The sequence below is a fragment of the Procambarus clarkii genome, chromosome 86, assembly GCF_040958095.1.
Source record: "Procambarus clarkii isolate CNS0578487 chromosome 86, FALCON_Pclarkii_2.0, whole genome shotgun sequence".
Lineage (NCBI taxonomy): Eukaryota > Metazoa > Arthropoda > Malacostraca > Decapoda > Cambaridae > Procambarus > Procambarus clarkii.
The window spans coordinates 1,684,740-1,710,797 of NC_091235.1; the positions used below are offsets into that span (position 1 = coordinate 1,684,740).

Below are 26,058 nucleotides of genomic sequence, written 5' to 3' on the forward strand. Positions count from 1 at the left end.
AATAAAGAGAATTGTGAGGGGTACTACACAATCAGAGAAGATTCGTCAAATTTCTGTGGATCCCCTCCCATGTTGTAATCTGTGGAATTGAATGAGTAGATGTGCTGGCTGCTGAAGGCGCTGAAGAAGACCATATTGAATACTTCATACCCAAGACTCTTCTACAAATTAGACGTATCATCAGGCAACATCACAGTGATAAGGTAACTGAGAAAAGGAGGATAGAAGTACAAACCAGTGAAACTGTACGCTGGTACAACATGGTTGCAGTTGGTAATCCCAATCATTATGGACGAAGAGGTGGTAGCCGCAGGAGAGAATCAGTAATAACAAGAATTAATTTTGGATAAAAATATCCATGGAGATTCAAGATGGAACTAACAGCTGAGCAGCAGAGTTGCAGAATCTGTGGTGAGAGTGATGGACACCGCCTTGAACACTACATGAGAGAGTGGGAACATCTAAGAGACATTAGAAATATGTGTGTAGCATAGTAAACCCCACATTGTTTGAGTTAGAAAAATATTAACTGTCAAATATAAATGCTGTTCTCAAAAGATTCCCCCATTTTCCACTGACAAGATAACATAATTTTTAAAGGGCTGACAAATGTTAATCTTCTTGTTTGATTACCTGTTCACTTGAGACAGTTAAGCAAGTCCCAGCTGTATCTGGGTACAAGCAACAGCATGCACAACCCAGCAGGTTTTCTTCCTATTGGGGAGTGTTGTACATGCTGCTATGGCGGTGTGTCTGCTCACAGAATGAGCGGTGCTGCCCAATAAACTCACCCCTTGGGGCAAAACTTGTCACAACTTGCTTGATGACTATAGTGTTTTTGACAGCTTTTTTATGTATATTTGATTCTTGTATTAAAATGATCTATTAAACAAAATGTTTCTGAAGTTCACAGAACACATGTGCGGCCACTACAGCTTAACGGTGTTTGAGGTGACAGCAGACAGTCAGGGCAGCAACATAACGCTGACGCAGCTCTCCCTAGTGGTCAGCGAGGCTCGGCAGGTAGGCCACTCACCTTACTGATGACACCTGTAGGTTACTCTCACATTACTGCTAACACTCGTAGGTTACTCATATTACTGTTGACACTGGTAGGTCACTCTCACATCTCTATGGAGACGGGCAGGTCACTCTCACATAACATCTACCTGTTGACGTCAACAGGTGCGGCAAGCGTCGTGGTGCGTGACGGTGGTGGTGGTGAGCGACGACCTCGCCTTCCTCGCCGCCTTCGCCCAGTGGTCCCTCAAGGGCCGCCTCCTGGTGTGGTCGACGAGGCTCCTGGTCGTCACCCGCCTCCACCTCCACTACCTGCAGGGTCTCCACACACTGCTCTCCATGACCAACTCCATGCTGATAATTATTCGTGAATCATTTGTCAGCTTCAGGTATTTCTGATTGTCACATTCCCTTTACAATATAGGTTAGCCTGATTGTTGTTGTTGTTTAGGGAAAGGAAGATTGATGACTAAATACTAATATTATCAGAAATCAAAACAAATATTGTCACGAATACTTTCTGAACCTTTCAATAGATGTAGTGTGTACATGCAGCTGCCGTACAGCCCCAGGGGCGCCCAGGCGCTGAAGGTGGCCTCCTGGACGCCCGAGCAAGGCCTCGCTTTCACCTCCAGCCTCCCGCTCTTCCCCGACAAGTTCTCCAGGTGAGTATGAAGGGAGAAATGCAAGGAATAACTTATGTAAATACGCGCAAGATCAATTTAGTTTTGCTTTGAGACAGATAATCGATTGTATAACTAAACTGCTTTATAATAAGTATATAAAATATTGGGTGATTATTCAAATGAATATAAATTATGAATATAAATTGTGTTATATGTTTTCATGTTAGAAAAAATATTCAAAAGATAAAATAGAAGTGTAAATATTGCAGTAAATACTGAAACATTTAAATTCATAAATTATACTGTTTACAGGCTTACTATGCTGAAGAAAGCCTTGTGTTATTTACTTTGCTTTTAGGTTACTTCAGCGACCGACTCTGAAGTTGGCGACGGAGATAAACCCGCTGAACATCATGATTACCAGGGAGACAGCCAAGACTGGCCAGGGAGGGATGTTACAGTTTGTAGGACCGATGCCGGACCTGGTGTCCTACCTCGCCACAGCTCTCAACTTCTCGTAGGTCACAGTTTGTTGTACTCATGGCAACCTTAGGGGTCGGATTCACCCGCAGTCTGATTTTTATTTAATTTCTGACACTGTATGCTGATCACCAGTTTCCAATAAAATGTCAAACTCTTTGGCAGGAAAATATTAGAGATAAAAGGTTGTAATTGAATGAGCAAAAGCCAGTCTTTGGCTGGCTTTTTACCTCTTTATGCACGATTCAATCTAAAGGGAATCTTGCACTAAGCACATTGATCAATGCCATTCTAATATGCATAGTTTCCTACACATAACACAGATAATATCCACAACTAGTACTGTGGCTCTGGTATCACTATAACAGTTCCACGAAACACAATGTTCCTGAATCCAATTCCAAGAAACAAATTTTATGTACAATAATTTGGGTATTTGGACTCCATCACTGTAGCTAATTTCGGTACATGGGTGTTAACAATCACCATGTTTCATTATTGTGATAGATGACTACTCGATGTTATCTTTAGCTGTTTGTGCACGAGATTATAGGTCTATATTCCTCAGTCTTCTAACTGAGCTGGTCACCGTAGCATCGAGGAACATCAAGTTTGAACTGGTTAAATATTGTGTGTAAATCAATTAAACACAGAAGTAGTATCTACAGTTTTACTGCTGTATACACTACCTCTTGCGGCAAAGTATTGATAGTAACACCGATGTCTAGGTTGCACTACTGCGCATATGGAAGGTTTCTCAATTCCATGATCACATGCAGCATTTTCTCATACACTTATAACTGTTACCCAAGTAGTAATAATTTACTTCTACAGCCTCAGACAGCCAATCCAGCCTAGTGCCTAACACATACTATTTTATTGCCTGTAGTCGTAATGTCTATCATAAAATATAGAAGAATAACACCATCATCAACAATTAAAACATTCATTTACTGAGAGAGAATAATTACGAGTCAAAGAAAGATTACAGCTACTTAAAAAATCTCCAGAAAGATCCCCAGTCCAATATACGGGAATTTATTGGTATAACACACGGTAACTGATGAACCTAGGTCAAATTAATGTATTATAGGTACTGGCATTTTAGTTCATTAAAAACAAAATACAAAAAATATTGATAAATCCTATACACATTACATGATCACTAGAAGGTACTTCTTTATCTACGATGCATTACAGTTTGCATCTTACTAAGGCTCTTTAATGTTTTTTTCACACTGCAGTGGCAAACATAATGGAAGTTGGTGTATTCTGAGCGATATTCTGATTGTAAACGAATCTGCTTTTCTCGGCTCCAGGTACATGTACTTGAGGCCTCCTGATGGATCTTGGGGCATTAAGCGTAACGATGGTACCTGGTCAGGCATGATGGGGATGGTGATCAGGCAGGTGAGTGAAGTCCGCTAGGAAACATTTAACATACAGTAGCAGAAATAAAACTTTTTGCGTTATATTATGCTAAATTTCGATATTTTTTTCAAATAAAAAGGTGAACAAAATATGCAGTAAATTCAAAATATTATCATCTTCTAAATTTGAAGGTCATAAACCCTGAATGGCTTATATATAAATGTACAGAAAATGCTGTTCTGGTATGGAAATGTGCTACAAAATTAGCAGGGGGGAGGGGGGAGGCATCCACATTAGAGAAGGGTTATGCTAAGTTCAATTATTCCCATTATATCAGTCTGTTGTGGTGTTAGTGTGGTATCATCTCTCTTTGGCTTTGACTGGTTGTCGTGAGGTGCGGTTCACCTCACCTGCTCGTACAGTGGTTGCTCGGCCGGTGTAGCATACGGACCCTGGTGGGTTGGTGATGGGGGGAGGGTCCCATCCCCCCGTTTTGCGGGCTCACTCTGTTGGACTAGAGTTTACAGGAAAGGCTCACTACCCTACAGTGGAGCTGGTTTTGTGTGAAATGGTGCGTGTCGACGTGGGTGTTATCAATGGTGTGGAGGTCGTCTCGTCTCATCAGGCTGTGGTGAAATTTGCTACCGCAGAGGATTACCGGGTGTTTTTACGCCACTATCAGGGGCAGTCCTTTCAACTGCCGGATGCTGCTGGTGCAGTAGTCATCTCTGGCCGGAGTGGTGCCCTAACCTATGTCAGTGTTAATCGTGTGCCGCTGGAATTCCCGGAGGGCCTGCTGAGGAGATTCTTTGGGCGGTTTGGTGCTGTTGTGAGTGAGGTTGAATGTGAGTTCCTCCGGGAAGCTCCAGGGCGTACGGACTAGTATCCGCACCCTGGGGATACAGCTCCGTGAGGACATCCCCTCTTCCATGAAGCTTATGGGATATTATATCCTTGTGTACTATGCACTGCAGCCACGCACGTGCTTCCACTGTGGGTTGGCGGGGACTCCTGCCAACCTGGCGGGGTTGGCGGGGACTCCTGTTGGATGCTCGGCGGATGTCGTCGAGCGAGAGAATCTCTTTTGTGAGGAGGATATCTCGCTGCTATTTGATAATGAGAGTCCGGTGCATGAGGGCTGAGCAAGTGCACGGGGATGTCATGTCTTGCCAGGTATTGGTTGGCGAGCCTGCTTCTGATGAGGTTCGGGCGCAGGATTATGCGCTGTGGCCTGATGTATGTTCGGCAGCTGGTGTGCTGCTGCTGTGGATCGGCCGGTGGCTTTCTCTCCATCTCCGTCGTCTGTGCCTTGTCCTGTGGTTCTTGTCTCCGAGTCTCCAAAGCTTTCACCTCCCGTGCTGGGAGGTGGTGTGGAGTCGGGTCTTCGTGCTGAACTGGGGCCGATCCCCCCCCCCCCCATGTCGTTGCAGCTGCTGCGGTCTTGCACCGTGTGAAAGTTCGCCCTCCCTGTGCTTCCCATACTTCTGATTCTGCCTCCAGCTCTGACGACGTCTGGAAGGATCCCAAGCGTTCGCGGTGTTCCTCTCCTTCTGCCTAGGCAGATGTGGGAGACTTTGATGATTGCGGATCTGCAGTTTTTGGGACTGCAGAGCCCACTATGACGGTGGTGGCGGAAGTTCACGTACCTGCTGCTGGCGCTGATGCGGGTGGCTCTGTGTCTTCCCCTGCGGTGGGTGGTCCCTCCTCCTGTGGCAGATCATGCAGCCCGGGGACCTTGTGGTGGTCCTTAAGAAGGATGCACACCATAGGGGATCTGTGCCTATCCCGGACCCGTGGATGATGTGCATGATGCGTCCCCTGTGGTGTTGCCCCCCTGTGGTGCCGTCTCCCGTTTTTCTGTCCCCCTTTGGGAGTGAGGTTGCGTCGTCGGGAGGTGCCGTGCCTGGTACTGTTGACCTGATACCCTGTTTGTGGATTCGGGTGAAGCCAGTCCCTGCGTGCTCCTGTACCATTTGAATCCCAAGCAAGTGTGCCTTTATGTCCAATGTTCCAGATTATATGTTGTGCCCACATGAACCTGTTCATCCGGATAAGTGGCTCCTTTTGTTGTCCCTTCAAACCTGTAGTTTTGTACCTTTGTCTTGGTATTGTCCTGTGTTTTTTGTATCTTATGTATTTTGTGTGTTTTAATTGTCCTGTGCTGTGTTTGTGTGTCCGTGCTGAAAACTGGAAAACTGGAAAAATTATTTCTAGTTTGTACATTGCTCTGTTTACGTGTCTGTAATGAACTGTGTTCTGTAATGTGTTGGGTGCATATTTTTTTATGCTCAGGTGTTTGGGTGCAGAGGCGTTTCTATGAAATTTGTTTTACTGCACTTCTTTCACATGCTCTGTGTGTAAATATAAATAAAAAAAACTCTTTGACTTTAGACTCACCACATTCACACTGAGTAAAACATTTAGTCTGCTATGCTTGCCTTCTTATTCCACATCAGCGACTTTATCTGGTTGTATCATGTTCCTTATGTGTATAATGTAGTTCTTTTATGTCAAACTTGCAGGAAGTAGATGTAGCAGTTGGCTTCTTTGGTATTAGTGGAGTCCGCGCTGAGGTGGTGGACTTCACGGAGCCAATTGTAATAGAACACATTAGGATACTGGGAGCCCGAGGTCGGCCGGAGGTGGACCCGTGGGGCTTTGTGTTCCCTCTGGAGCCGCTGGTGTGGACGGCCATCCTGGCGACGCTTCTGATACTGCCTCTGATGGTGTTCCTCCTGTCTTCATGCGTCTCATTCCGGACAGTTCGTCAAAATAACTTTCTGGCAACATTCGCTTACCTCCGTATTTTGTTGAATCAGAGTGAGCAGAAATTGTTATAAAACAAAATATTAGATATTGGTTATGTTTTAGATAATATACTGAGAATTTTATTTTTATTGTTGTGTTTATAGTGAATTTAATTAAACTAACAAGCAGGTTAGTAAACTCATCAAATGCCAAATTGCCAAACTACAGGTCGGCATAAATTGCATTCGAACACTGAACGTTCATCAATACCTTTATATATTATTATAATTTTGTGGTTATGATAAGAAGACTATCATTAACAGTGTGTTTTTGATGTTTTATATCGTCATAGAAATTACATTTCCTTAATACGAGATACCCCCTCCCCGCTCAGCTCGTTGTTGCCGTGTGGGGGCTTAGTGGGCGGCTGCCGGAGTGTGATGCTCCTTGGGACAGTCCTCTGTCCTTTTCTAGCCTTGTGCTCCTGCTGCCGTCCTCTCCAATTCTGCTGGGCATCTTTTCCTTTTCCTTCTGTTTCGTTTTTCTCCCCCCTCTTCTCCTATCTGCTTGCCGTTTCCTGCCGACCTTTTGCTTGTTGTGGTTCTTCCCTTGGACTTCTTTTATTTTGATGCCCGGGTGCTTGAGGAGGCATACTCTTGCACCCGTAGAACTGTAGTACCCGACGTCGAGAGCGAGGGGAACCTTTTATTGTCAATCCCCCTTTCGTCACTGAACCCGATCTCGACGGACTATCGGTTTCTTAAGGTGGCGTTTGTGGGGCGTATACTCACGACGCACCCCTAGGAGGCCCCGACAAGATCGGCGATAGCTTCTTGTTGGGTGTCCTGCCTCTAATTGTGGCTCCATGGTGGGTGTGGGGGCACATTCGTGAATGAATTCTTCTTTTCGTCAAGATGATAACCCCTGTTTCGGCTGCTTCTGGTTTACCTTCTCAGGCTCGTGGGGTGGGCGACCAAGCCCCCAAGTCGGTCCGTATTGGAAGACCGGGCTCTTTAGCCTCCGCTGCATTGGGCCCCGACCTTGCTCCTCCTTTGGCCTCTCTGACTCCTTCCCCTGGCTCCCCTCCCTCCTCTGTGGTTGGGTCGAGCCCCAAGCCCCCAGTGGTGACTACCACGTCCCCTGGCGCGGCTCCTTCTCTAGTTGTAACTACTGCGCCTTTCAACCCCTCTCTCTCTGGGGGTTCTCACCGCCGTCCTCGTCACGGCCGCCCTCGCTCGATTCCTTCCAGTTCTGCTACCTATCAAGCCTTGTTTGGTCCCGCTTCGTGGGCCAAATATTTTGATCTCCTCCTTCTTGATTCTGCGCCTCCTGACGATTTCTCCCTCCATCGACATCTCATTGATTCCGTGGATGCCTCCATTACTTTCAACCCCACTCGTCTCGGTACACGTGTCGTTGCTGCTCCTTCTCAGGATGCTGCTTCCCGCTTGGCTGCCTTATCCTGCCTTGGCGAGATCCCCGTTCGGGTCTCGAAGAACGCTCAGTTGAATGCCAGTGTTGGCACTATTTTGCTCCTGCCCCATGTTGCGACCGGTGTTCGGGACCTGCGCGACTGCCACGACGATATTCGACATATCCTCGCTGCCCAGGGCCATTCTATTCTCCAGGTGGACACGTTTACTCGTCCCCCTCGTGGTAGTCGCCGTCAACCCCTCCGGGTTGTGAAGATTACCTTTGATGGTAGGACCCTTCCACCCTCTGTCATTCTTGCTGGTGCCAGGTGCTCTGTCCAGGAGTACATTCCTTCTCCTCGGCTCTGCAACAAGTGCTGGAGGTTTGGGCATGGTGCCCTCCACTGCTCCGGGACTGTCTCTCTCTGTCCTTTGTGTGGTGGCGAAGGTCACTCTAAGTTGGAGTGCACTTCTCCCCAGGCTCGTTGCCTCAACTGCGGTGAGGCCCATCCTACCTTCTCCCGTGCGTGTGTCCATTACAAGCTTGAGGCAGCCGTCCTCAACTTGAAGCACCGGGAGCGTTTATCTTTTCCTGAGGCGAGGCGCCAGGTTCGCCGGCTCCCGCCTTATGCTAATATCTCTTATGCTCACGTGTTGCGCTCTTCCTCTCCTCGTCTTTCCCGCCTTCCTCAGACTCACAACCGTTTCCGGGCCTTGGACCCTGATGCGCCCACTGCCCCCTCCTCTGTTCCTTTGGGTTCTCTCCCGAAGGATCCTCCTCCTGGTCCTCTGTCTGGGGTTCCCCTTCCTTCTACCCGGTCTGTCGTGTCTTCTGTGTCTTCTTCCTCGTCCCCCTTCGATCCTCCTTCCCATCCTCTTCCTCCATCTATCGGCTCTCCCCGCCGCCTGTCGGTGCGGGCTGATGTCCATCGCTCTCCTAACGGCCGTCGTGTGTGCTCTCGTTCGGCTTCTCCTGTTGAGACACTGGAATCCGTTGCCCGGTACGTAGTTGCTGGGACACCGGTCTCTTTAAGTCAGAAGCGTAAGCCTGGCTCCTCTCCTTCCTCTTCCCCGGCGGGTAAGAAGGCTTCGCTTTCTTCCTCAGCTCCTCCTTCTGGCTCTGTTGCTCCTTCCCCTCCCGTTTCAATGCTTGCGCCCCCTGTTCCTGCTATGGAGGTTTCTTTGGCCCCTGCTTCCCTTTCGGGTTGCTGATCTTGCTGGGGTGCGCTCCCCTCTTTCTACTCCCCCTCTTCCTACTGCTGTCCTTGACTGCTCCTCTCCCTCCTCCTCCTCCTCCTCCTCCGGACCCTGCCCGTCCACCTCTGATCTGTTCTCCCGTTTCCTTCCCTCCGTCTTTGCTCAGTTAACCCATGCCCCCTAACCCTGACTTTGCTAACCCTGATCCCGACCCAGATATTCTTTAACGTGCTCTGTTGCTCTTTCGCCTTTGTTTCTTCCTTGTTCTCTGTTTTTGTCCTTTCTCTTCTCGTCGTTGTCCATTCTTCAATGGAACGTTCGAGGTTATTACACCAATTTCCTCGAACTCCAACTTCTGATTTCGCGGTTTTCGCCCCTTTGTGTCTGTCTCCAGGAGCCAATGCTTGGTGTTCGTCCTGGTCGTTTTCGTGGCTATTCCTTTCTCTCCCCCCCCCCCCCAGCCATTGCTGGGGCTTCTAATTCTTCTGCTCTCTTGATTCGGGCTGATGTTCCCTTTGTTCCTTTACTTTTTCCTTCGCCTCTCCATTGTTCTGCTGCTCGTATCTTTGTTGGGAAATGGTACACAGTTTGTTCCATTTATCTCCCCCCGAGTGTCCCGCTCTCTCTTCCTGATTTGAAACACCTCCTGGACTCCTTGCTGGAGCCTGTGCTCCTGCTGGGTGACTTCATTTGTCGTCATTCTCTTTGGGGTGACGTTCTGACGAATACCCGGGGTCGCCTCCTTGAGCCGTTTCTCCTCTCTTCTTCCCTGTCTCTTCTGAATTCTGGTGAGCCCACTCATTTGGACTCTCGGACTCGCACCCTTTCTTGTCTTGATCTTTCTCTCTGCTCTTCTTCTCTTTACTTAGATTTCACGTGGCAGGTTCTTGATGACCTCCATGGAAGTGATCATTTCCCCATCCTTGTTTCCTTTTTCTCTTTTCGCCCTTCCCTCTCTTTCCCTAGGTGGCAGTTTGCTAAGGCAGACTGGTCCCTATTTACCCTCAGTGCTGCTCTCTCTGACCTCTCCCTTCTGCCTCTCTCTCGCGCTCTCCTCCTTTTTCATGACACTGTCTTCAACGCTGCCCTCCACTCTATTCCTCGCTCTTCCTCTCGGGGTCCACGGAAGTGCGTTCCCTGGTGGAATGCGAACTGTGCTCGGGCTGTCCGCTGTAAGCGTGCAGCCTGGAAGAGGCACCGCCGTAGGCAGACGACCGATTCTTTTCTTTTCTTTCGGAAAGCGAGTGCGGTGGCCCGTAGGGCCATCCGTACGGCTAAACGTGAATGTTGGTCATCTTATGTCTCAACAATTACGTCCGAAACCCCTCTGGCCCAGATCTGGAAGCATATCCGCAATATAGCGGGTAAGTTCGTTCCCGATGTTTCACCGGTCCTTCACCTCCATGATACTCTTGTGGCGGACCCGTTGCAGGTCGCTTCCGAACTGGGTTCCCACTTTTCTTCTGTTAGCTCTGGTCTTCATCTTCCCCAATCTTTCCTTCTTCGTAAACCTGTCCTTGAGTCTCGTCCTTTAGATTTCTGCACTCATCTTCAGCTTCCCTATAATGATCCCTTCTCTCTCTCTCTGAACTTCGTTCTGCCCTGGCTCTCTGCGGTTCTACGGCGGCGGGCTCCGATGGTATTCATTATGAGATGCTTCGCCATCTCCCTCCGAGCACGTCTCAGTATTTACTGAGTCTGTATAATCGGATCTGGGAGTCGTCGTCAGTCCCTGAGGACTGGCTCGATGCCGTTGTCCTCCCTGTTCGCAAACCGGGGTCTCTGGGTACTTCCCCTAAGGACTTTCGCCCTATTGCTCTCACAAGTTGTGTCTGCAAACTCTTTGAACGTATGGTTAACGTTCGTCTGATGTGGTTCCTGGAACACCATCACCTCCTCTTCCCTTCTCAATTTGGTTTCCGCAAGTGCCGCAGCACGACAGATGTCCTGGTGAACTTGGAGGTCTATATTCGTACTGCTTTTGCTGCGAAGACCTCCGTTGTTGCCGTCCTTTTTGACCTAGAAAAGGCTTACGACACCACTTGGCGTTATCATATCCTATCTCAACTTCATTCTTTTGGCCTTCGTGGTCATCTCCCTCTCTTTCTCCGCAGCTTCCTCTCTCGTCGTTCCTTTCGGGTGCGCCTTGGTACCGCTCTCTCTCCCTCTTTTCAGCAATACGAAGGTGTGCCCCAGGGTAGTGTTCTGAGCACTACCCTTTTTCTGGTTGCCCTCAATGGTCTTCTTTCCTCTCTTCCTTCTGGTGTCTTCTCCGCTCTCTATGTCGATGATCTTACCCTTTGTTGACAGGGTGATGATTCGCCTCTCCTTCAACGCCGGCTTCAACTTGCAATTGATGCCGTTTCGTCTTGGGCCACAGGTCATGGCTTCAAGTTCTCTACTTCTAAGATTTGTGCCATGACTTTTACGCGGAAACGGGTTGTTTTTCGTCCCTCTTTGTCACTTTATGGTCATCCCCTTGAATACAAAGATTCCGCGAAGCTTTTGGGGTTATTCCTTGACACTCGTTTGTCTTGGTCTCCCCATATCTCTTACCTCCGTGTTGAGTGCTCTAAGGCCCTTACCCTCCTTCGGGTCTTGTCCCATACTTCTTGGGGGGCAGATAGGCGCACTCTCCTTGCTTTACATTCCTCTCTCGTCCTGTCTAAGCTCGATTATGGTTGCCCTGCTTACTCGTCTGCTTCTCCTTCTACTCTTCGCCGTCTTGATGCTTTGCACCATACTGGGTTGCGCCTCAGTTCTGGTGCCTTTCGTTCGACTCCCATCCTTAGCTTGTATGTTGACACTGGCTTCCTGTCTCTCCAGGACCGCCGTGATCGCTACTGTCTTCGCTATCTTGCGCGGTCCTTGCAACATCCTTCCTCTCGCCTCTGTCGTGCTTTAACTTTTACCCCTCCTGCGGTTCCTGTTCCTCTTCACCACCTCCCTCTTTCTGTCCAGTTATCTCGCCTACAGGATTCTCTTTCCGTTCGTATTTCTGATGTTTCTCCTCGTGTTGTTCCTTCTTTGCCCCCGTGGAGGGTCCCTCTTCCGCGGTTTTGTACATCCTTGACCCGTATCACTAAAGCTTTTATCCCTCCTGCGGTTCTAAAACGCCTTTTCCTCGAGCACTTTTCTTCTCACTCCCGCTCCGTTTCTGTCTTCACCGATGGGTCTAAGTCAGCGGACGGTGTTGGCTACTCTGTTGTTTTTCCTGATCGCACTTATATGTGTCGCTTGCCTCCGGAGACTAGCATCTTTACAGCGGAACTTTATGCTATTCTCTATGCTCTTCGTCTCCTGCTTTCTCGTTGTCAGTCTTCCTTTGTGGTTGTTGTTGACTCTCGTAGTGCCCTCATGGCTCTCGGGTCCTTTAATCCGGTTCATCCAGTAGTTGTCGAGATCCAGCATTGGCTGTTTCTCGTTCACAGTAAATTTAAGTCGGTTGAGTTTTGTTGGGTTCCCAGCCATATTGGTGTGTCTTTAAATGAGCGTGCGGATGCTGCCGCCAAGGAAGCTGTCCGCTCTTGTCCCATGTCTCGTAAAGGCATTCCGTATTCCGACTTTTACCCGGTTATCCATTCCTCAGTCCTTACCCGTTGGCAGGCTTCTTGGTTGTCTGTTACTGGTAACAAGCTACGTACTCTTAAATGTTGTGTTTCCTCGTGGCCGTCCTCCTTCCACCGTAACCGGAGGTGGGAAACAGCTCTGGCGAGGTTGCGTATTGGCCATACTCGCTTAACCCATGGTCACTTGATGGAGCGCCGCCCTGCTCCTTATTGTCCTAGTTGCATTGTCCCTCTTACGGTCGTGCATGTCCTTCTTGAATGTCCTGACTTCCAGGACGAGCGTGTGTCTTGCTTTCCGACCGCCCCTCGCGGTCACCTGTCCCTCGATAGAATTCTTGGTGACTCGGATACTTTTGATATCGTTCGCCTTATGCGTTTTTGTTCTCGTATTGGCATCCTTGGTGATATTTAGCGCCCTCTGATTATTTTGCATATTTGATGGTGCTACATAGCCTTCCCGGTTTGGTGCCTTCTTTTGGTAATTACTTACTTACTTAATACGAGATACAAAGAAGCATGGATACTAACTTTAGCTTTACTTGTCACGATTCTTTATCAACGTTGCAAGAATTTCACAACACCCGCAATGATCTGGAGAACAAACGAAAGATATGAAAGGATAGATAAGGAACCCGTCCTCCTAACTGAACGTCGCATTTTGACATATACTCTAAATTGGCGTACTAGAAAATGGTAGCGGCTCGCGAAATTGACATACTGTCCCGTTTTCTGTTTTCGATCCTCTGGTAGGTTATGATATTGGCACTTTAGCACGACGGTTTCTTGACGTTGGGAAGCTTTATGAGGACAGGCTGAGATAAGTCCTTTACCTGATGGAATTGTCCAGAACGTCACTCTACTGAGTACATCATCAGGTTGATAATGCAACATTGCCAATTAGATACAATGATAGAATGTTGTTGCTATGATATGTCATGGTACTGGTACTTAAATGATGATATGTTAAATGTTTTTCTGATATAATCTTATGTTGAGTTAAATAATTCACAAACACAAATTACTGGCTGGGCATTTGTGATGAAACTTTTTGAGTAACGCTAAGTTTAATGATAACTTGTTGGCTGCATAAACACTAGATTTAGTCACGACAGTCGCAAAAAGATAATAATTTTTTTACACAAAAAAAAATCTCTCCAACGATTCATGGTGAAGGAACATGCATGTGATGATGTAAAACTTTTGTGTGGCTTCTCATGTATTTAATGAGGAAGAAAAATTACAAGATAAATTTCAGAGAATATGAGACTAATAGCTAGCAGGCTGTAGACAATTAGTGACATAATATGGTGTGGAGCTGCTGGGTGAAATATAGTTTGTAAATGTATCCAACACACACAGTGAGCTGACGAGCGCTTGATGCAACAAAGACTTGTGCCTGGTTTTCAGAAATTAATTGTCCTACTAACATTCGCACACCTTGTTAGAAAAGTCTTGATTTCTAAGATGATGTTTAGTCTTGTTTCCTGAATGTTCCTTCGATTCATTTGTCCCTCGATAAAGTCCTCGGTGAATTATTTACCTTTGACGACGTCACTCATCTTATGTCTTTTTCCTTTCATATTGATCTTCCAGGCTTAGTGCTTTCTGATGATAATTTGTATGACAATTTATCCAGAAACTTGCCATAATGCGAGACATTGTGATGAAGGTTGGACACTGTACCAAGGTGAGGATGAGAAGCAATGTTGATGAGACAGCAGTTACGTACCTGCTTGGTGTAGCATTGACGCTGTTACAATGTTAACATGCAATGATTAACATACTGCAGAAGCTGGTGACTTAGGGAATGGAGAGAGAAGTCTGTACAAGACTGGAATTTTCAGTCTTGCCGAAGCAGGATGATATAAGTCCAAAGGCCAGATGAAGTTGGGATGTGTCTGATAACCCAGACTGTCCTCTTGAGGACATATTTTTCATCACGAAAATGACAAATATGTACGAACATAACCTAACCGAACACACAAGAATAGAAAGTAGGATGATGATGATAATAATAATAATAGTAATAATAATAATAATAATAATAATAATAATAATAATAAGAATAATAATAATAATTTATTTTCAAGAAAGTACAATGGGTTTTTGTGATTACATAATATTGGCATTTTTACATTCATGCAAAGCCAGTAACACGTATGGCATCCCGGGCAGAAAGCGGGACAACCCCTCAGTTGTATGAGCCACTCACAAAAGTACACCTGTAGGGGGGTTTAGGAGCCTGGCCTGGGGTCAATAATTATTTGTATTTATAAATGAAACTCATTAATTAGTTGATATTTATATAAAATAACTATCTCATAATTTTTGTTTATTTCTAATTTAACGTTTTTATCCCATTGAATCCTATACGATTACAAAGAAAATTATGGGGTAACTTTTCTACCCAAATTTGGGGATCTGATAAGGTAATTCAGATATGTCAATGTCAGAATTTCATTAAAATTAATATCAAATTCTGTATATCCAAAGCTAAACAGGATGCTCTTTTAATATAGTTTTTCAAGTTCTCCCTATATATAATGGTTATTTGGAAAGAAAAAACATAAAATGAATTGCATTCAATTATTTTGAGATAGCTGAGAGGAAATAGAACCGAGTTATTTCATCAGTTGAAGCGTTATTTGGAATTATTTAACTTTTCCTGCCAAGAAAAGTGATAAAGAGTCATAAGAAGAGAATAAGATATACTCATGCAAGACAGAGACCGAAACACGGGAATGATTATATGTTAATGGAACGCCCCATTTCCTTAAGTGAATAGTAATACAAAGATGTAAAGAGAACAGAACTGAAGTGTTTTCACGGTGATGTCTTTTTACCGATTTCCATATACTTTAAAAAAATTGTCTAACCCGTATGAAAATCAGCATGACTGAAGTATGTAGACAAATAAATATGGTTTGAATACTGACATTGCCCCCAAAAATATTATTGTATTTCTGTTTAGAGTTATCTGATTACCTTAATAAGAATTCAGATATAAAGGAAACTTCATATCCACTGCATAAATCTTATAAATTTAACATTTATAGATTCATATAAATCTGTGTTAGCATTCAACACGTTTTCCTCACATAGGTGTGTTGGATTGTGGTGGTGGGTGGTGGTGGGAGCGGGTGGTGCTGGCGGTGTGGGGGCTGGTGGCGGTGGTGACGACGCAGAGCTACGCCGGCAACCTCATGGCTCTCCTGGCTGTCAGACACATCTCCCAGCCCTTCCAGTCCCTCCAGGACGTGCTGGACCACCACTCAGTCATCACCATATGGCAGAAAGACACACCGAATGTACAATATTTTCGTGTATGTAAACAAAATCACGCTTTCACCAAATTTTTATTAAGAATTAAGAAATGGAATATTGCATGCGTGATTTTAGTTTGTTATTTCTCTCAATTCAGTTTTTTTTATTTCTGTCTACTTTCTCATTGTAGTTTGTTTTTAAGACAACCTTAAACATGGAAAGCCGTAACTGTCTATGGGGGAAGAATGTGTATGTGTGTGCGAGAATGGAGGCCAGATGCTTCAGGTTAGCCTTATTAAACTTTACAGTATTAATCGTAATTATACTGGGAGTGTCATTAGTGGGTCGGGGTCGGCCCAGGTCTTCCCTGAAGGGGGGCACGGCCCCAATACCCCTTCCCTTAGGAAGCTTGAGAATATGAAATGTTATGCATCGATTCCATAGACTTTAGCGTTAGTTGCAATTATAATGAAGTTTTATATTGACCATAAAAACTTATGTTCAGATAGATAACTGGCATTCTGAGTGCAACCATAAGGTAACAATAATGGAGATAGTGTGAATTAAAATGTGGTTAAAGTAATGAGGGACTCAGGAAGGGTCGAGATGGGCGGTCATGTGTAGGTTTGAGTATGCAGGGAGGGGGGGGAGGGGTACTCACCTAACTGTACTCACCTAATTGTGCTTGCGGGGATTGAGCTTTGGCTCTTTGCTCCGGCCTCTCAACTGTCAATCAACTGATGTACAGAGTCCTGAGCCTACTGGGCTCTATCATATCTACATTTGAAACTGTGTATGGAGTCAGCCACCACTACATCTCTGCCTAATGTATTCCATCTCTTAACTACTCTGACACTGAAAACGTTCTTTCTAAAGTCCCTGTGGCTCATTTTGGTACTCAATTTCCACCTGTGTCCCCTTGTTCGTGTTAAACAGTTTATCTTTATCTACCCTGTCAATTCCTCTGAGAATTTTGTAGGTAGTGATCTCCCCTTACTCGTCTGTCTTCCAGTGTCGCGAGGTGCATCTCACGCAGCATTTCCTCGTAACCCATGCCTCTTAGTTCTAGGTATGCCTAGTGGCATACCTCTGAACCTTTTCCAGCTTCGTCTTGTGCTTTACAAGGTCCAGGCTCAATGCTGGGGCCGCATACTCCAGGATTGGTCTTACATAGGCGGTGTACAAGGTTCTGAATGATTCCTTACACAAGTTCCTGAACGCTGTTCTGATGTTAGCCAGCCTCGCATATGTCGCAGATGTAATTCATTTTATGTGGGCTTCAGGAGACAGGTTTGGTGTGATATCAACTCCTAGATCTTTCTCTCTGTCCGTTTCATGAAGTACTTCATCTCTCATTCGGTATCTTCTGTCTAGCATCCTGTTTCCACCGCCTAGTTTCATTACCTTGCATTTACTCGGGTTGCGCTTTAGCAGCCATTCCATTCATTCACTCTGGACCATTCATTCACTCTGTCTAGGTCATCTTGTAGTCTCCTACTATCATCCTCTGTTTTAATCCTCCTCATAATTTTTGCATCATCAGCAAGCAATGAGAGGAACGATTCTATACCCTTCGGGAGATCATTTACATATATCAGAAACAGTATAGGTCCAAGAACTGAACCCTGCAGGACTCCACTGGTGACGTCTCGCCACTCAGAGACCTCACCCCTCACAGTGACTCATTATCTTCTGTTGCTTAGATACTCCGTTATCCAATGGAGTACCTTCTCTTTAACTCCAGCCTGCATCTCCAGCTTTTTCGCTAGCCACTTGTGTGGTACTGTATCAAAGGCTTTCTGACAATCCAAAAATATGCAGACTGCCCACCCCTCTCTTTCTTGCCTGATTTTTGTTGCTTGGTCATAGAATTCAATTAATCCTGTGAGCAGGACTTGTCATCCCTGAACCTATGTTGATGCTGTGTTACACAGTCCCTTCGCTCTAGATGTTCCACTAGCTTTTTTCACACAATCTTCTCCATCAGCTTGTATGGTATGCAAGTTAGGGACACTGGCTTGTAGTTCAGTGCCTCCGGTCTATCCCCCTTCTTGTATATTGGGACTACATTAGCCGTCTTACACATTTTTGGCAGTTCCCCTGTTAACAGTGATTTGTTATACGCTATGGACAGTGGCAGGCACAGTGCTTCTGCTCCTTCCTTTAGTATAAAGGGGAGATTCTATCAGGGCCTATAGCCTTTGTCACATCCAACTCTTGTAAAAGCTTCGTCACTTCTCCACTGGTAATCTCAAACTCTTCTAGTGGTTCCTGGTTAACTATTCCCTCTCTTATATCTGGAATTTCTCCTTGCTCTAAGGTGAAGACCTCCTGGAATTTCTTATTCAGTTCCTCACACTTCCTTGTCGTTTGTAGTGAATCCTTCTGCCCCTATCCTTAATTTCACTACCTGTTCCTTTACTATTGTTTTTCTCCTGATGTGGCTGTGCAGCAATTTAGGTTGAGTGTTTGCCTTGATGTGATGTCATTTTAGTATTTTCTTTCTGCCTCTCTTCTCAACCTGACGTATTCATTCCAGGCACTCTAGCATTTTTCTCTGCTCTCAAGTATCCTATTATTCCTATAGTTTCTCCATGCCCTTTTACTTTGCTGCTTAGCTAGCCTACAACTCTGATTAAACCATGGGTTTCTCATCTTCATTTCATTGTTTACCTTTTGGACTGGGACAAACTTGTTTACTGCTTCCTTGCACTTCTGCGTTATGTAGTCCATCATGTTTTGGGCCGTCTGTCCTCTGAGCTCTGTTTCCCATGTTATATCTGTTAGGAATGTTCTTATCTCCTCATAGTTTCCCTTTCGGAATGCCAGCCTTTTGTTTTCAGTACCCCTCCTCGAGTTCAATAACTCTTCTTCAATCAGATACTCAAAACCAAAGTGCACTCTGGTTGGTCATTCCTACTCGGGCCTCAAAACCGATTTCCCTTATGTCGGAGTCGTTCAGAGTGAAGACTAGGTCAAGTCTCGCTGGTTCATCGTTTCCTCTAATCCTAGCGGGTTCTTTGACATGCTGGCTTAGAAAGTTTCTTGTCGCCACCACCATGCTTCCTCTCCATGCTTTCTCTCCTCCATGCGGTTCCCTGTTCTCCCAGTCTATCCTTCCGTGATTGAAGTCACCCATGATGAGCAGGTGGGATCTATTTCTACAGGCAGCAGAGGCTGCCCTATCAATTATAATGTTAACTGCCATGTTGTTGTTGTCATACTCTTGCCTTGGTCTTCTGTCATTTGGTGGAGGGTTGTATATCACTGCTACTGCTACTTTTGTGTGGAGGTGGGGGAGTGTGGAGTGTGAAGATGGGGGTAGAGATAGCCAGTGTGTGGAGGTGGGGGAGTGTGGAGTGTGAAGATGGGGGCAGGGCTGGCCAGTGTGTGGAGGTGGGGGAGTGTGGAGTGTGGAGACGGGGGCAGGGCTGGCCAGTGTGTGGAGGTGGGGGAGTGTTGAGTGTGAAGATGGGGGCAGGGCTGGCCAGTGTGTGGAGGTGGGGGAGTGTTGAGTGTGGAGACGGGGGTAGGGCTGGCCAGTGTGTGGAGGTGGGGGAGTGTGGAGTGTGAAAACGAGTGCAGGGCTATCCAGTGTGTGGAGATGGAGGGGGGTGAAGGTGGGTGTAGGGCAGGTCAGTGTGTGGAGGTGGGGGAGTGTTGAGTGTGGAGACGGGGGCAGGGCTGGCCAGAGTGTGGAGGTGGGGGAGTGTGGAGTGTGAAGATGGGGGCAGGGCTGGCCAGTGTGTGGAGGTGGGGGAGTGTTGAGTGTGAAGATGGGGGTAGGGCTGGCCAGTGTGTGGAGGTGGGGGAGTGTTGAGTGTGGAGACGGGGGCAGGGCTGGTCAGTGTGTGGAGGTGGGGGAGTGTTGAGTGTGAAGATGGGGGTAGGGCTGGCCAGTGTGTGGAGGTGGGGGAGTGTTGAGTGTGGAGACGGGGGCAGGGCTGGCCAGTGTGTGGAGGTAGGGTGTGGTGTGTGGAGTGTGTGGTGACAGGAAGGGCAGTGTGCGAAGATGGCGAGGGTGTAGGGACGTAACCGGGGTACTGGGAAAACCTGGGCATTGTATGGTATCCTGTCTTGACAGTCTAAATAATTACATGCCTTACAGTCTTTCTCTCCTAAGGAACATCGCAAGTAACACTTCTGTACTTGTTCTCAGTGAAGACGTTTCCATCTGTTCTTGATACTTATTAGATATGTAAAACAGCTGTGAAATAAGAATAGTATCCTCTCTTAAAATTTGTTAAAGAAAGGGAGTAAAAAATTATGCACATTGTATTCCTCTATAATTTCCCATAAATCTCGATCTATTGTTGAATAGTTAAGAGCCAGTTCTGGGTGGGTGTCTGCTTTTTTATCAGACACACGGTATCACAGGCCACTTAAAATTTTCCCGAAATATCAGCTTTATTGTTTGTAAACACAACTTTAAACAAGAGTGATATATATAATATTGCAGTTGATCTAAAAGACAATATAATGGCATTAGTCATCAGAGAAAGCAGCAGACTGGCCCAGCCAGCATAGCTGGATACTGAGTTCATGAAGCCGCTGCTTTAATAAAGAGATGGCTTACAGACAAGCATTTGAGTCCCTATTAAAATCTGTTTTTTTTGGCATCAGCTATGTTTTCAGGGTGATTTTGATCCAGAATAGCCACAAAATGTATTGAGGGAATTCTGAGGGTGTATAAATTTCTATAGATTTATAGTACAAAATGTTTATATTTGTTGTACTTTAAATTGTCTTCTTATCGTCCTAATTATATATGTTTGGCCAATATCTGACTCTGGCTGAAGCGGTCAACAACATATTACTCTACCAATATATATCTCCATTCCAATTGTAATCTAGATGTCATTCAGATTTGTGCCAAATAAAATAAGTTTGATTTAGACTGTTTAATCCAGCCATAATTATATTGATTTGTGTAATTTGGTACAAATACACTTTTCATTATTATTTCAAATATTTGAATTCAATTACCGCTGGATACATACACTATTACTCGTTCAGTTCTCCTTCTTACTATAAAAACAGGTTTAAACTAATATATGTATAATATATGTATCTTAAGCCAAGCTGTAAAATTACAATCCCGTTTGTGTGAAAGATCAATTGTATATGTGTTTAAAACTGCAAACAAGTACGATCCTTTATTAATACATTTGACTGGAGTAATAAAGATGCTTGGTTTGCTATATGCAATTAATAATCAATCAATAAATATATTGTTAAATATTTAGCTGACATATTACCGAATAAGAAGCCGTATAATCAAAGAGGCAAAATGAAACTAAAAAAATTACATAAGGACATTCGTATTAATCAACACATCTTATTAAAATTTATATATCATATTTCTTGGTATGGTTGACTTTATATTAAAAATATAATTGTTACTTGAACAGGAGGTCAAGAGTGGAATATATCGTGAGATTGGAGACCTGGAGAAGAAAGGTCGTCTGGTGTACATAACTCTGCTCCAGCTGGGAGACATCATCAACACTCTGGTCAGGAGAGGAGACCACGTCGTCATGGACGTCGACTTTGGCCTCAAGGCCTACATGTCTCGAGACTTTACTACCTCAGGTATTTTACAGCAGCTGTTGAAAACCATTTTTTTAAATAAACTAAATATTATGAATGTATATATATATATATATATATATATATATATATATATATATATATATATATATATATATATATATATATATATATATATATATATATATGCAAACAAGCCTGAATGGTCCCCAGGACTATATACAACTGAAAACTCACACCCCAGAAGTGACTCGAACCCATACTGCCAGGAGCAACGCAACTGGTATGTACAGGGACGCCTTAATCCGCTTGACCATCACGACCGGACAAAAGGAAGTGATAGCCGAAACTATTTGAACCACTTCCCCGCCGGCACTCGGATGGTAATCTTGGGCATAGCATTTTATCAAATCACCTCATTCTTTGGGGCACACGTGAGGAACACAAATGCAAACAAGCCTGAATGGTCCCCAGGACTATATACAACTGAAAACTCACACCCCAGAAGTGACTCGAACCCATACTGCCAGGAGCAACGCAACTGGTATGTACAGGGACGCCTTAATCCGCTTGACCATCACGACCGGACAAAAGGAAGTGATAGCCGAAACTATTTGAACCACTTCCCCGCCGGCACTCGGATGGTAATCTTGGGCATAGCATTTTATCAAATCACCTCATTCTTTGGGGCACACGTGAGGAACACAAATGCAAACAAGCCTGAATGGTCCCCAGGACTATATACAACTGAAAACTCACACCCCAGAAGTGACTCGAACCCATACTGCCAGGAGCAACGCAACTGGTATGTACAGGGACGCCTTAATCCGCTTGACCATCACGACCGGACAAAAGGAAGTGATAGCCGAAACTATTTGAACCACTTCCCCGCCGGCACTCGGATGGTAATCTTGGGCATAGCATTTTATCAAATCACCTCATTCTTTGGGGCACACGTGAGGAACACAAATGCAAACAAGCCTGAATGGTCCCCAGGACTATATACAACTGAAAACTCACACCCCAGAAGTGACTCGAACCCATACTGCCAGGAGCAACGCAACTGGTATGTACAGGGACGCCTTAATCCGCTTGACCATCACGACCGGACAAAAGGAAGTGATAGCCGAAACTATTTGAACCACTTCCCCGCCGGCACTCGGATGGTAATCTTGGGCATAGCATTTTATCAAATCACCTCATTCTTTGGGGCACACGTGAGGAACACAAATGCAAACAAGCCTGAATGGTCCCCAGGACTATATACAACTGAAAACTCACACCCCAGAAGTGACTCGAACCCATACTGCCAGGAGCAACGCAACTGGTATGTACAGGGACGCCTTAATCCGCTTGACCATCACGACCGGACAAAAGGAAGTGATAGCCGAAACTATTTGAACCACTTCCCCGCCGGCACTCGGATGGTAATCTTGGGCATAGCATTTTATCAAATCACCTCATTCTTTGGGGCACACGTGAGGAACACAAATGCAAACAAGCCTGAATGGTCCCCAGGACTATATACAACTGAAAACTCACACCCCAGAAGTGACTCGAACCCATACTGCCAGGAGCAACGCAACTGGTATGTACAGGGACGCCTTAATCCGCTTGACCATCACGACCGGACAAAAGGAAGTGATAGCCGAAACTATTTGAACCACTTCCCCGCCGGCACTCGGATGGTAATCTTGGGCATAGCATTTTATCAAATCACCTCATTCTTTGGGGCACACGTGAGGAACACAAATGCAAACAAGCCTGAATGGTCCCCAGGACTATATACAACTGAAAACTCACACCCCAGAAGTGACTCGAACCCATACTGCCAGGAGCAACGCAACTGGTATGTACAGGGACGCCTTAATCCGCTTGACCATCACGACCGGACAAAAGGAAGTGATAGCCGAAACTATTTGAACCACTTCCCCGCCGGCACTCGGATGGTAATCTTGGGCATAGCATTTTATCAAATCACCTCATTCTTTGGGGCACACGTGAGGAACACAAATGCAAACAAGCCTGAATGGTCCCCAGGACTAGTTTTCAGTTGTATATAGTCCTGGGGACCATTCAGGCTTGTTTGCATTTGTGTTCCTCACGTGTGCCCCAAAGAATGAGGTGATTTGATAAAATGCTATGCCCAAGATTACCATCCGAGTGCCGGCGGGGAAGTGGTTCAAATAGTTTCGGCTATCACTTCCTTTTGTCCGGTCGTGATGGTCAAGCGGATTAAGGCGTCCCTGTACATACCAGTTGCGTTGCTCCTGGCAGTATGGGTTCGAGTCACTTCTGGGGTGTGAGTTTTCAGTTGTATATAGTCCTGGGGACCATTCAGGCTTGTTTGCATTTGTGTTTCTCACGTGTGCCCCAAAGAATGAGCTGATTTGATAAAATGCTATGCCCAAGATTACCATCCGAGTGCCGGCGGGGAAGTGGTTCAAATAGTTTCGGCTATCACTTCCTTTTGTCCGGTCGTGATGGTCAAGCGGATTAAGGCGTCCCTGTACATACCAGTTGCGTTGCTCCTGGCAGTATGGGTTCGAGTCACTTCTGGGGTGTGAGTTTTCAGTTGTATATAGTCCTGGGGACCATTCAGGCTTGTTTGCATTTGTGTTCCTCACGTGTGCCCCAAAGAATGAGGTGATTTGATAAAATGCTATGCCCAAGATTACCATCCGAGTGCCGGCGGGGAAGTGGTTCAAATAGTTTCGGCTATCACTTCCTTTTGTCCGGTCGTGATGGTCAAGCGGATTAAGGCGTCCCTGTACATACCAGTTGCGTTGCTCCTGGCAGTATGGGTTCGAGTCACTTCTGGGGTGTGAGTTTTCAGTTGTATATAGTCCTGGGGACCATTCAGGCTTGTTTGCATTTGTGTTCCTCACGTGTGCCCCAAAGAATGAGGTGATTTGATAAAATGCTATGCCCAAGATTACCATCCGAGTGCCGGCGGGGAAGTGGTTCAAATAGTTTCGGCTATCACTTCCTTTTGTCCGGTCGTGATGGTCAAGCGGATTAAGGCGTCCCTGTACATACCAGTTGCGTTGCTCCTGGCAGTATGGGTTCGAGTCACTTCTGGGGTGTGAGTTTTCAGTTGTATATAGTCCTGGGGACCATTCAGGCTTGTTTGCATTTGTGTTCCTCACGTGTGCCCCAAAGAATGAGGTGATTTGATAAAATGCTATGCCCAAGATTACCATCCGAGTGCCGGCGGGGAAGTGGTTCAAATAGTTTCGGCTATCACTTCCTTTTGTCCGGTCGTGATGGTCAAGCGGATTAAGGCGTCCCTGTACATACCATTTGCGTTGCTCCTGGCAGTATGGGTTCGAGTCACTTCTGGGGTGTGAGTTTTCAGTTATATATATATATATATATATATATATATATATATATATATATATATATATATATATATATATATATATATAACTTTCACGTGAGAATAATTAACACTCACATTTTAGGGATATTGCTTGTATTCGTGCTATAATTTTTTTTTATTTAAAAATATGACGGCATTTGTTTTTATCACAGGGCAGTGTTCCTTTTACGTGTCCAGGGAGGAGTTTCTGCCTGTGATGCTTGCTATGGTGGGCCACAAGGGAAGTGCTCTTGTATCAGCGTTAAGCAAGAGGTATACACTCTCAACTGATCTTGCATAACATTGCTGATATAATTGAAGTTTATGGTTTCTAGTGTGAAGAATAATTCAGTTGATCTACATACCAGCGATTGCAAAAAAGTGTATAGATAATGCATGTACAATTATGGAAGTGATAATCATTTAGAACATGTTATCTGTACTTGCAGTGAAGAGGTTCATGACATGCCTAAATATATTACTAAAACAAAAATAGCATTTAACTATCTGTATATTTATAATATTAAGACGAAATTTATTTGTAGTTAATGATTAGGTAATGTATATCTCCACTAGAGCAGGTGGGAACCTACACAACCAGTGTGCAGGTTCGAACTTTAGCACCAAGTGTGCAGATTGGAATCTTCCTCGAGACTACTACTGATTTTCTGAATGCATGTCTAATTTATAAACAAATAAGTAATATATAATGGAGCAAGGAGAAGTTCCCTGCTATACAGAACAGAATAGGAAACATGAATATGAATTTACAGTCCCATGTCGCAATAGTAAATCACTCGCCCGGCGCTTTGCGAGCGCTTTGGCCTGGGTTCGTATCCTGGCCGGGGAGGATTGACTGGGAGCCAATCCATAACTGTAGCATCTGTTTATCCAGCACTGAATGGGTACCTGGTTGTTAAACGATTTGGACGCGTATTTCGGGGAAAATTGGGATTAAGGACCTTCCGGAAACGCTAAGCGTGCTAGTGGCTTTACAAGAATGTAAAAATTCTTGTATATATAAATAACATAACAAAAAAATAAAAAATATATTAAGAATGCTTATGAAGTATTAATACTGATTGTTGTGGTGATGAAGGATACGGAGGATGACTGAGGCCGGTCTCTTCCAGCACTGGATGAAGGGCGCGGAGCCAAACTCCACCTTGTGTCAACACCCTCCCTCAAAAATCATCGTTCAAGCTTATCTTTCACTTAATAATATCTGGGTAATGAAAACGCCTCGTTTTGTTAACAGATAAGTAATGAGTCTTATATTAGAAAATGCTCATGTCTGTAGTTATGATGCTCATTATGTGCTGGTTTGTGCATCTTTTCCTCTAATGGTGATGGCTTTATTATTTCAGGGAGTGTTTGTCATCCTTATTGCTGGTCACACTGTCAGTGTGTGCGTTCTCTGTCTGGAGTTGGTGACTGTCAACATTCAACACGTCTAG

The 26,058-nt window shown here is 45.2% G+C and overlaps 1 protein-coding gene across 1 annotated transcript; it reads left to right on the forward strand.

Moving 5' to 3' along the window:
* On the forward strand, positions 1–26,058 carry LOC123767228 (probable glutamate receptor). Its single transcript, XM_045756803.2, has 12 exons — positions 1–1,023; positions 1,186–1,409; positions 1,557–1,685; positions 2,005–2,163; positions 3,446–3,536; positions 6,020–6,317; positions 6,351–6,356; positions 15,526–15,746; positions 21,099–21,279; positions 24,775–24,874; positions 25,701–25,830; positions 25,969–26,058. The coding sequence occupies exons 1-12, from the start codon at positions 895–897 to the stop codon at positions 26,056–26,058; spliced, it is 1,758 nt and encodes a 585-aa protein (XP_045612759.2). The 5' UTR covers positions 1–894.

What these genes read in the sequence shown, in the direction of transcription:
- LOC123767228 (XM_045756803.2), top strand. Translation starts at nt 895, where the DNA reads ATGTTTCTGAAGTTCACAGAACACATGTGCGGCCACTACAGCTTAACG. An exon ending in GTATCAGCGTTAAGCAAGAG is followed by an intron (nt 24,875 to 25,700) that starts GTATACACTCTC and finishes GTGGTGATGAAG; the next exon opens with GATACGGAGGATGACTGAGG. An exon ending in TTTCACTTAATAATATCTGG is followed by an intron (nt 25,831 to 25,968) that starts GTAATGAAAACG and finishes TTATTATTTCAG; the next exon opens with GGAGTGTTTGTCATCCTTAT.